General features: G+C 29.2%; 3 protein-coding genes across 6 annotated transcripts; 1 reads left to right on the forward strand and 2 right to left on the reverse strand.

The window, feature by feature from the left end:
- The first annotated feature begins 368 nt into the window (after nucleotides 1–368).
- Nucleotides 369–5,317, forward strand: LOC127069587 (uncharacterized). 3 transcript variants are annotated; one of them, XM_051006743.1, is made up of 3 exons: nucleotides 369–499; nucleotides 769–3,131; nucleotides 3,653–5,317. In XM_051006743.1, the coding sequence occupies exons 2-3, from the start codon at nucleotides 2,619–2,621 to the stop codon at nucleotides 4,082–4,084; spliced, it is 945 nt and encodes a 314-aa protein (XP_050862700.1). In that variant the 5' UTR covers nucleotides 369–499; nucleotides 769–2,618; the 3' UTR covers nucleotides 4,085–5,317. The 3 variants fall into 3 exon arrangements, with proteins under 3 accessions (XP_050862700.1, XP_050862699.1, XP_050862701.1); XM_051006742.1 differs by having other exon boundaries at nucleotides 463–608; XM_051006744.1 differs by having other exon boundaries at nucleotides 463–608; nucleotides 769–3,107.
- A 272-nt stretch (nucleotides 5,318–5,589) lies between these two features.
- On the reverse strand, nucleotides 5,590–8,551 carry LOC127069590 (lipid storage droplets surface-binding protein 1-like). Of its 2 annotated transcripts, XM_051006750.1 has the most exons (5): nucleotides 8,403–8,551; nucleotides 7,688–8,059; nucleotides 7,331–7,616; nucleotides 7,111–7,255; nucleotides 5,590–7,012 (listed from the first exon to the last, which is right to left on the reverse strand). In XM_051006750.1, exons 2-5 carry the CDS (start codon nucleotides 8,000–8,002, stop codon nucleotides 6,952–6,954), a joined length of 807 nt encoding a protein of 268 aa, XP_050862707.1. In that variant the 5' UTR covers nucleotides 8,003–8,059; nucleotides 8,403–8,551; the 3' UTR covers nucleotides 5,590–6,951. The 2 variants fall into 2 exon arrangements, with proteins under 2 accessions (XP_050862707.1, XP_050862706.1); XM_051006749.1 differs by having other exon boundaries at nucleotides 5,590–7,255.
- Nucleotides 8,552–9,003: 452 nt separating this feature from the next.
- On the reverse strand, nucleotides 9,004–10,322 carry LOC127069588 (NADH dehydrogenase (ubiquinone) complex I, assembly factor 6). The gene is made up of 4 exons (XM_051006745.1): nucleotides 10,105–10,322; nucleotides 9,735–9,957; nucleotides 9,260–9,655; nucleotides 9,004–9,189 (listed from the first exon to the last, which is right to left on the reverse strand). Exons 1-4 carry the CDS (start codon nucleotides 10,212–10,214, stop codon nucleotides 9,004–9,006), a joined length of 915 nt encoding a protein of 304 aa, XP_050862702.1. The 5' UTR covers nucleotides 10,215–10,322.
- Between the last annotated feature and the right edge of the window lie 957 nt (nucleotides 10,323–11,279).

The following is an 11,279-nucleotide window of genomic DNA, read 5'->3' on the forward strand; positions in this document are numbered from 1 at the left end:
TCGTTCTCATCGATGAAAATTCCAAAATGAACTTTATATCATTCTTAATGAAATCTCGATATATGATGAAAATCGTATCATATGTTGTATACTAAAAACAAGGATAACTAAAGTAATGATATTACTATTGGTTATCCTTCTACATGTAGTGTTTACCTTGTTTACCTTGGTAAATCAACAACGTGTGTTCCGTTTTTTGCAAGATTTGTTATATTACGATACACGTGGTCCAATGTTTGTTATTATTTTATGCGAATAAAAGAAATGGAATTAGTAAAGAAAAAAGAAATAATAAAATTAATAAGAAATATTGTGTGAAAAGAGAGTATTCTCGATTTTTCTACAGAACGATAGTATCTCAGGGTCATTGATAGTTCGCAGATCAAGAGATGACCCTATCTTATAAAGGACGATACTACTGCTGTCATCAAGGCCATCGGTGCGAGCCACTTGGAGTATTTCCACCCACACAGATCGAGTTCCTTGTATTATCGAACAGGTATCACTCTCGAATGCTTTCGTTGAAAGAGAACGCACGTTTATATATTTTTTGATAGATAATAATGAAATTCATATACGTATATATGCAATTAAAACGCATATAAAAAGTAAGAGTATAGAAAAATTATTCGTTATTTTATTGATTTTTTCTCTTGAAAAACAGTATTTTTTTTATATTAATTTAAATTATTAACAAATTATTTCCAATCTTTTAGTCATATTAAACAAATATTCATTATCGAACTCGATTCATTTTTGTATCCATAGTATTGGACTCGTAAAAAATAATTCGATGAAAATCGAAATATAAATGGCGGAGGAGACGGCCCCAAAGTATTTCCTTGGTATCCTCTTAACGGATAAAAATTCATCGAAAACAAAGAACTCTTCTCGAGATGCAGGCGCATGAAGACAAAGAGAAAGGAAACGGTGATTATTAAATGAAGAATCGAAATAGTTTGAAGGTTATTACATGAAATCTAATTTTGCATGCTTTTTATATTCTAATAATGAAATATTAGCACGAGATAAATTATCATAGTACGTGCTACATTTGCGATTTTACTTTAATGAAAAGCATTATAACGAAGTTTTTATTATTTTTCCTTCGAAATTTCTATCGGATGAATTAAAACATTTCAAGCTACCACTAAATTTTCGCTTATTGAGCATACGCATGTAAGTTATTCATCGGTTTTATGTCATGTATATGATGTATATACATTCATCCATATCTTCTTTTCTATGTACGTTCACATATCGATTCTCCTTGGAACTCGGTGTGTTGGAAGAAAATAAAAACTAACGAAACGTTCTCGTAACCTCATATCTACAATAGTTTCGTTACTTTTGAATCGAGATTATATAAATATATATATATATATATATATATATATAATTATTGAAAATCATATATATATAATTACTTTTGAAGCATGAGAAACACTTTTTGTCGACCGTTCAGATTACGTCTGATTAAATGCCTCAAAATGACACGTATGATATTTGTAGCACACCAATGATTTTTACTTTAAAAAGAAAACTATAGAAAACAAACTAAAAATATTTAACAAAATGTAATTCTTATAACACGTATATTATAATTAACTCTTAATAGTCGATAGTGTAATATTGACAAATATTTGATAAATTTGAATTTTATAAGAACATATTATCTCATAATACTGATATTTTTATTGAATTACGATCTGAATAATGTAGGCATAATTTTAATTATTCTTTTGTAAGAGTTGTCCTATCGAGAACAACACGAAATTCACAAATGATGTGAAATGTAACAGAAAAAAAAAACCGATTAGATTCTAACAAATAATTGGCATTGCATTGAAAGAACTAGTGAAAAGGGATATTGATGTCGTTATTTTATTTTATTTTTTTATTTTAAGCTATTTGACAAACCCTTTGTCTTTTCTTTCGACGAGTTGCGTTTTCAAGCAAAAAGTAATACGATGTATCGAGAGAAAGGACGTGATCGCTTGTGAGGTAAAGGAAGAGAAAAAGAAAGAAAGAAAGAAAAGCGAAGTTACGCATGCGCGAAAGAAGATGCGCGTAGACTTGCGCGCGCGCGATGCGTCCGAATAGAAGGACAGCTAAAGAACCGGTGAGTAGAACTCCCGCCCTCTAGTCCAGTATAATAATCAGCAAACACAATGAATCGGGTTTGCGCAGACTCGGTTGTTTTCGTCGTGTCGGCGCATTCGCGCGTCGAGACGATGCTTTTTGATACAAAAGGAAATAGCGAAAAAAGGATAGGATGATGAAGTGAGGTGGGCAAGCGCGGCTTTCTTCTTTCTCTCTCCTTCATTCTCTTTCTCACTCTCTCTCTCTCTCTCTCTCTCTCTCTCTCTCTCTCTCTCTCCCTCTCCCTCTCTCTGTCTTTCTAGAGCTTCGCGCAAAAATCATTAAAACGTGTGCTCAATTCACGGTAGCGACACCGGCACGCATTCACGTATTCATATATAGTACCTAGAGTGAGAAAGAGGGTGGGAGCGACCCAATACGACGAGAGAGCAGAGTGGGAGGATAAATAGGTTGGGGTGGGGGATAGATTCTCAGAGTTCGAAGCCGCGCGTTTGATCGGTTTCGAAATAATATAAATGTTCGCACTGGCGAGGTTTATCAACAACGATTTATTTCGACGGAGCATGTACGAACACGGAATTTACGAAAATAACGAGTATAATACCGAGGACGAGGTAGAATACGGTGTAAACGTAAAAACAGGAAGCAACCAAGGTAATACGCGTCTCGTTGGCATGGAATGGACCCGTGATAAAACCTTGGAACTTCTTCAAGAATATCAGCAGAGACGCGTACTATGGGATTGGAATGCTCGTGGATATAGGGATAGGGTTAAACGTAAACGTGCAATCCAAGAGCTCGCACAGATTTTATCTTGTAATACGTTAGAGGTCGAGAAGAAAATAACTAACTTGAAGTGCCAGTACTCCAGGGAAGTACATAAAATTCAGAATAGCCGGGACGCTGCAACCAGGCCCGATGATGTTTACGTCTCCAAGTGGTTTGCTTTCAAGGCGATGCAATTCCTTCAATTCGGTACTCGCCGATATAGCAAGAGAAAGAAGGTGAGAAGAGATCAAAGAAAGAAGGTTGTATTTTTTCTCTTCTCTTTTCTTTCGACAATCACATTCACGCTATTATAATCATTCATTTTTGGTTACGTTCATTCAACATATTATTTATCTTACGTTGAACATTTGTCAAAATCCTATCTTGTCTTTGTATCCTATCATTCGATCAATTGTAGACATTTGAAACTTGTGAATACAGGTAGTATTCACAATTAGTCATACTAATCAATCTATCAAGTGCGTTCCACTTACTACGTGCATTGATTTTCCACGATTATTTATTATCGTGATCAAAAAGTTAAAATAATTTACGATACTTAAACGTCTATATGTATCGATCAATTTTTCACAAAGAAAATCGTGTTATGTTCTAACGACAGTAATTGAAAGATTTGAACATGTCCGGGGGAGGGGGAGGGGGAGGGGGAGGGGTGGATAGCATGTGCGGACTCGCATTTCAATAAGGGAAAAAACCTACTAGTACTACTACTAAGCTTTTTGTCGAACAATGTAATAAAAAGAATCGTTTAATATCGCAGAAAGTCGAAGAAGAATCGAAGCTGCAGGAGGAATATCTCGTAAGTGACATCGATCCAGAATGTATAACATTTATCGACTGTAACGAAGAGACGAATGGTTTTACGACCGGTTCGTTCAATCCTTCCTTGAGCGAAGATGCCGAAGAATCTTCTTCGTCGAGTTTGAAAACGATGGAACTTTATAATGCTTCGTTACCAGGACCCAACAGTCCGCTTGACGATCTCGAAGAAACTGGAGGAACCTTGAATCTCGAAAGGGCATCGTCTAACGAGACAAAAAAAACAAAAGAAGAATTCGTAAAATTTGCAGAAAGTATAGCCGTTCAACTCGCTGAAATACCGGACTCTTATTCGAGATCGGTCGCTAAGTTGAGGATCAATCAAATCTTATTCGAAGCTGAAATCGGTGTTTACGCGCAAACACGACGCTAATTGCTTTGCTTTATATTTTATGTTTTATGTTTATGATCGTCATCGTCGATCAACGACTATAATAATATTGACCATTTGTATCGATAAATTGATTTTCCGAAATTCTCTGCTTTTTTGTTAGTCAACGGATCATTGCATCAGGATCGACGAATACTCGAGATCAAGACGATGAAAGATCCACGAATGCAATTGCGCTTTTCGTCGATTATTACATTTTATTATTCGGCGAAATTTTTCTTATGAAGATTATGAAAATTTGTTAATTCAAATTGAGTCTTATTTAATATTATGCAATTTAACTCTTCATGATGGAATAGAGTTCTTTAAGAGCTAATTTTTTTGTTGCTTTTAATTTTATGTGTAAGCAACTTGGTTTGTTCTATTAGATCCTATCGTTCTCTTTTTTGTAAATTATTATCAGTCCTCTCGGAGATAATATTTCGAGACCTTGAGGACAATTTGTTATTATATTGTTTTGAACGAATTTTTTTATTCTTTCTAATGTTTTTCCTTGACTAACGTTGAATTATGAAAGAGAGATAATAACGACTGATAACTAAAAAAATAACTTATTATAGAAGAGAATGAAAAAAAAAGAAAAGAAGAAATAAGAAAATATCCTTGCAAAATTTGATGCAGTTATTGAAATAAACAAAAGTACACAAAATAAATCAAAATAAACACAAGGAAGTACGAGGAAGTTTTTCTCTCTATACGTTTTTCTGTTCGGTTCAATATCGAAAAAATGAAAAACGTGCCTTATGTACTTTCATTTATTTTGATATGTACATATGAAGAACATTGATCGTTAAGATTGAAGAAAATTGTATGTACAGAAAACAACGTATACGATTCGAATCGTTTTTGTTTGAATATGTATGTACTTTTATACAACAATAATCGTGTAATTGTTGATAGAAACAGTCCTACAATGGGACTAAAAAAAAAGAAGACTGTATAAAAAAAGAAAATTATGCTATGTTGCAATGTATTATCTTTACGTACGGACGATCCTGATCAGATATTTTTTAAAAGGTCTATACAGAGATACATATTACGTATGAAAATCAAATATAGTATTTTATTTATATTTCATAAGTGAGATAAAGAATTAATGAATGGATGATTTAAAATTGTATGATTAAATCGAACATGCGTTAGTATTTCTTATTCTTTTGAAATACGTTATGATAAATTATTGTTATTTAGGTACGATTAAATGAGGAAAAAATCTTTCATTTGGTAATTTTTAAAACCACGTATGATATTTTTTGCATACGTATAATCTATATACACACACACACACACCGTATATATATATTAGGTCAAGACGATTATATTATATTCTTCCAGATATTTAGATTGCGTATATGAATTAAAGTATTTTTTATTCATAGATAATTGATTGTCGCATAAGATAAAAGAGAGGGAGGGGGAGAGCGAGAGAGAGAGAGAGAGAGAGAGAGAGGAGAATATATTTCTTGTGTTAATTCTTATGCGAAACGTTTTATGAAACTTTAATTCATTTTTATTTAACGTAAATAATACTAGCATTGTTCGCAACTTCATACAATTATTATGCTCATAGTATTTAGGTTTTTATTTGTCGATATAAAAAACAAATGTTTTCGCACGCATTATACCAGTGAAGCATACATTTATAAGAATTTATTGAACATATTTCCAAAAGAAATAACAAACTAATTCAGCTTTTTTTTTATTGTAAATTTCTAATACGAGTTCGTTCTGATTATATGGAGAAATTTTTGTTTTTTAAGCACATCCTTAATTTTATATTTTATTTACATAAATGCTAACATTATAAAGAAAGAAAGATTTTTTATATGTATGTATGTATGTATGTATGTATGAGTCATTCAGCAGAGTAACGAGCTAGACTTATGCATGATCTGGGCCGAAGTCTTCATCTACGTGTCAAACTCGTGCTTTATCTCATAATTTAACAAGACGGCAATTTTAAATTGCCAGTTATACCATTATATCATCTTAATGTTATATTCGTATAAATTAACCATCGCATCTTCTTCATAGAGAGTAAGAAATAAATAGTCGATCGTGTTAATAATATGCGTGTTAAAAATGAATAAAACAAAAAATTAAACAAGTTCTATAACTATCGAACACATTAAAATGAGATTATAAGCGCGAATGTTTTCTGAACAATTTATTAATATAACGCACAAAAGCAGTTGAACAAAATTAGTAAAACAACGAGTTTCTTTAATTTTCAAGAAATAATAAACGAAACTTTAAAATATTATCATACATTATTAATTTGTATATATTAATTGGTATATAGTAGACTTAATAACAATATTAAGGTATTACTTCAATAAATTTCAATTTTAGTTCATATATAAAGTAGTATCTAAATAAAGTTTTTTATATTCTTATGTAGATTGCATTTAAATACATAGCTAAAATATAAATTGAATATATCATCTTTAATTAATAATCTCTTCAATGTATGTATATCTTGGATATGTATTTTTTTGCGATCCAGATAGAAGTGGGTCATTTTTAATGAAATTTGCTAAACCCCTTAATAATAAATATTTCTTTTTTTGATAAAAATACAATTATATTGCAAGAATTGTTTTCTACGATAGAATATAAAGAAATAAATAAATAACAAAATTGTGATAAACATTTTGTTTCATTTGTTTGAATAAACATACAAATGATAAATATTAATATAAAAATATAATAATATTAATAATAAAATAAAAAAACATTTTAAAAAATACATAAATAGTAATTCGCATAATTATAATCAGCTTTACTCTTTCAACACGACTAAATTTATGTCAATTATGAAAAAATACCTTTACACGAAATACATAGCTTTATATTATAAGTGATTTTGTTGAAATTACGAATAAGTCCATTGTAATATATGCGAAAATCCTAAAAAAAAGAAGTATGCATAACTACTAAACAATTTGAATACAAAAGTAAATAGTATTTCCAACACTTTCATAGTTTGAATTACAATAAGAGCGTACAATATTAGTATAAGTATCTCAATTTTATACATATGTTGCGAATGTTCCACTAAAGCAAGATAAATACGACGAGAAGCACGACTACCAAACTCAGTAAGTCTTTCCATTGTATGATGTAATTTAGCGTGTTCACTGCATAATTCCTCTATAAAATATGAAATTCACATGAAAATAGAGTATTTATGCTAAGATTTATTATTTTTAGTAGATGATATTATACCTGTGTCCTCTTGAATTTCATCATGTGACGCAGGTAAGTACTTATCTAATATTAGTTCTACAAGATGCGTTGTATTATCCACAGTTTTTAGAATACTGATTCCTGTTTCAGTGGACATGACTCTATCTGCTTGTTGCCAACTATATAAACGTAAGTAATGTACCTTATAATAAGTAAGTAAAATCATAATTCTGACTTTTTGCTTCGTTTCATGTTTAAGATTAGAAAAAGTTTTTACAGCTGGACGTAGATGATTTGTGACAATTGATTTTGTCCTATCTAATATCTAGAAGAATAAAGAAATGATGGAAAAAACTTTTCAATAGTTTAGGATACTTCTTAATACAATATTCTTACTTCTTTAGGTTCTTCTTTGATTATAGGCAGTTTCACTTCCACAAAATCCAAACCTTGACACAGTGTCTTGTCCAAAGTATAAATAGGCTTTTCCATTAATCTAGCAACTGGCGACGATTTTTCAATAACAATATTTACAACATTTTCTACCATATCAAAAGCCCAATTAACAAATGTATTTGTTCCTTTCATACGATCATAAACTTTTGTAGATTTATCAAATAAATAATTTAAACTTGGTATCTTTCTAGCACGATCTACAGATTGAATCCTGTATAACCTGTCTGTTAGCTCTACTTCCATGATTGCAAACATGCATCAGAGTATATTTCCATAGAATAGCAGTCTATTTATAGAATATACTTTTAAGAACTGTAAGAAGTTTTTATTTGAATTATTGAATAAGAAGAACTATAATCAATACTATGGAAAGCTACAAATAATCGGAAATCTTAGCAATAATATTTGCACAACATTAATTATATTTAAAGTATTAATTAACAAACAAATATATATCTAACAAAATTTGCATAGAAAAAATATTCAATTTATATTTAAAAAGGTATTTTAACGTAATATTTAGAACTCTTCATTTTGATAAGTACATAGTATGTTTATACGCAAACACGTGATTATTTGATTATACATAAATCTCATTTCTGAGTAAATTGTAAATATACGTAGTATACAATATATATTTTCGGTTGTCACTTACCCGTTATAATCGCTTATTATCACGTACGTATCCAGTTCCACATCGAACAACTACTCGAACATTACATTATATATTAATAGAAGCGCGTACCTTGATCTCTGATTCATTTCAATATTAATTTTGTTTTTTTCGATTGTTAATCACATCAGAAGATTTTTTTGTATCCTCTTAATAAGTACTCCTTACCTCTTGTTGTTCTTTTATCTCTTTTTCTTCTTCTATCTATGACTTCTGGCTATGACGGGTTTACACAATTTCAGAGCATTAACCAGGTTAAGTTCAGGAAAGTTGATGTTATATTGATGCTTTGATTTTGGTTGTTACCGCTAGGAATCGCTAATGTGTATTTTTCATGAATGGCATAATAATACAAATTAATGATAAATAACAAATTATTAATTAATCATTATTTATGATGCTATTCATACCTTGTAAATGCAAAATGTGAATACGACTTTAATATCTAATTTTCATTTACACATAATACATTAAATACATCAAAGTGGTAGATTTTATAAAACATGAAATTTTTTTTTTATCTCATCAATTCGATCCACTTCTAATATTTTCTACAAAGAAATAATCTTATATATATAAAATTTTATTTACTAAACTTATCAGTTATCTTTCTCCATAATAATTGCAATGGTAAGAAACCATTTCTTCTTACAAGTCGTGGATGAAAAACATCAAAATCTGTTCTCCTTAATTCTTCTAAATAACTTTCTATACAAATTATTGGTAAAAATATTGATTTGCTTTCTTGCAAAGTATTAAGTGAGATCGCCTGAAACAATTATTAAAAAAATGTATTTAACAATATCATTATGACTAAAGATATAATAAAGACATAATACCTCATCTACATGTTGTTTGGCACAAGATGCTATTTCAAATATCACATCATTTAGAGCTGTGCTTCTTATATTTCGCAATACTGTTTCGGATGATACATTATATTTCATTAAAATATCTTCTGGTAAAACAATAACACGTTTCTGAGTATGATATGGAATAGAGCGCAATAAAGTAACAATTCCATGTGCTTTGCCCAGATGGCTAGCTGCATGATCTGCCTTTATATTTTTTATACCATGCGCTTCCAATAATAAGTAATAGATCGATGAAACAGCATTTTCAGCGTAATTTTCAACAGCTTGTATATCCGGAAATGTAGATTTTTCTAATTTATCTAAGCGAGCATCAATTAGACGTTTAAAATATCTTTTTGAAAGTTTGTGTTTTTGTAATATCTGTTTGAAAATGAAAGGAAATAACTTATGTTTAAGTAGTATAATTACTTATATTGTTGCTTCACAATATAATCTTTACCCTATGTAATTCTAAAGCAACTGGTGTTTCTGATGGTACACCATCATATATACTGTTCAGCATTTCTTTCCAAAATTGTAATCTCATTATTCCTATATGTTTTATAGTTATTTGATCTTCTACTTGCGCTATTTCAACGTTAAAAGCACGAATCACGAAACCTGCAGTTTTTATATTATTAGGAAGTAGTAACGTGCATAAAAAATTCTCATAATCTCTTTTCCTAGAAATAGAAAATGTTAAAACATTATAACATGACAGATGAAAATCAAGGCACAATTAGAAAAATAGAAAAAATAATCAATTTCTTGTTATAATATAATTTACTTTTTTTATAGTTTGATACTAGCATTGTATTCAATGAGCATACCTAACCAATTCCAAACAATATTCAGCAGGTGACTGCTTTTTCATTGTGCTCATACAACGAAAACATTGTCTTACAATATTTTTATTAACAAGTAATGAGCAAGTCGTCATTTTATATTTTTTGTGTTAATTTTTTTAATATAAAAATATAGTATATTTCTACACCATTTCGCACGTGCGCAAATCATGAAACGCCATTTTTGTATAGAAATATATGTTAACCTATTTTAATGTTGTATTATTGTACATATATACGTAAATAATCATAAACATTCTATATGAAGCTGATTTAAATTGTTCTTACACATAATGTTTCGAATATATGCTTGGCATAACAAAATATTACGTTGGTCAAAAAATAATCTCGAAATTTTTAATATTTTATAACTAAATAAACAATATTACTATCTTTTAAAATTCTCTTTTGAAAATTTAAACTTTCAATTTAATGTTTAATGTAAAAAATAAATCAGTCTGTTTGAAATATTGAAATTATCATTGTCATCAATTGTTTATTTACATATATAAAATACTGAAAGTGCAATATTATTTATTGGACAACCAAATAAAAGGTAATTAATATACGTAATATCTATCTTCTTTATTATAAATTAATTTTCCTTGAAAGGTTGAAATAAAAGTTACAAAATATATTCAAAATATATTTATTCAATATTTTCTAGAATGAAATTGATCGAAATTGTATATATAAAATATAATAATATAAGATAATACTTTCTTTGTAATCGATATCAATATAAATATATATTACAAAAGCAAAGAAGTTCATGCGGTTTTTAATTGAATTATATGTAAGAATGTATTGTTATGACTTAAAGATCCTAAATTTTTATGTTTATCATATAACAAAGATTATATATCAGTTAATCAATATACTTTAACTTGATATGTACTTTTATATTATAAATTTAAACACTTAAAATATTAGTTAAATTTAATATAATTTCACCATATTTTGTTTATGAATTTAAACTTTGTTTTAAAATTTGAAAAGTATGCCATACAATGTGTATAGCATTTAGAGAAGATATTGTAAAAGAACATACTACAAAAAAGTGCTTTAAAAAATTTTCTTCTGATGATGAATTAGATAAAGATTCATCCTATTCAAAGGATGACCTTCCATCATTAATAATAGACAATTACGTGTTATTA

This window comes from Vespula vulgaris, chromosome 15, assembly GCF_905475345.1.
Source record: "Vespula vulgaris chromosome 15, iyVesVulg1.1, whole genome shotgun sequence".
NCBI lineage: Eukaryota > Metazoa > Arthropoda > Insecta > Hymenoptera > Vespidae > Vespula > Vespula vulgaris.

Bases quoted from the DNA above. Each gene is read 5' to 3' on its own strand.
- LOC127069588 (XM_051006745.1), bottom strand. From the start codon at position 10,214: ATGACGACTTGCTCATTACTTGTTAATAAAAATATTGTAAGACAATGT. The intron at 9,656-9,734 runs GTAAAGATTATA...ATTTTCAAACAG, and splicing joins TTGCTTTAGAATTACATAGG to ATATTACAAAAACACAAACT. The intron at 9,190-9,259 runs GTATTATGTCTT...TAATTGTTTCAG, and splicing joins CCAAACAACATGTAGATGAG to GCGATCTCACTTAATACTTT.
- LOC127069590 (XM_051006749.1), bottom strand. From the start codon at position 8,002: ATGTTTGCAATCATGGAAGTAGAGCTAACAGACAGGTTATACAGGATT. The intron at 7,617-7,687 runs GTAAGAATATTG...TTATTCTTCTAG, and splicing joins TCAAAGAAGAACCTAAAGAA to ATATTAGATAGGACAAAATC. The intron at 7,256-7,330 runs GTATAATATCAT...CATATTTTATAG, and splicing joins TGAAATTCAAGAGGACACAG to AGGAATTATGCAGTGAACAC.
- LOC127069587 (XM_051006743.1), top strand. From the start codon at position 2,619: ATGTTCGCACTGGCGAGGTTTATCAACAACGATTTATTTCGACGGAGC. The intron at 3,132-3,652 runs GTTGTATTTTTT...TTAATATCGCAG, and splicing joins GAAGAGATCAAAGAAAGAAG to AAAGTCGAAGAAGAATCGAA.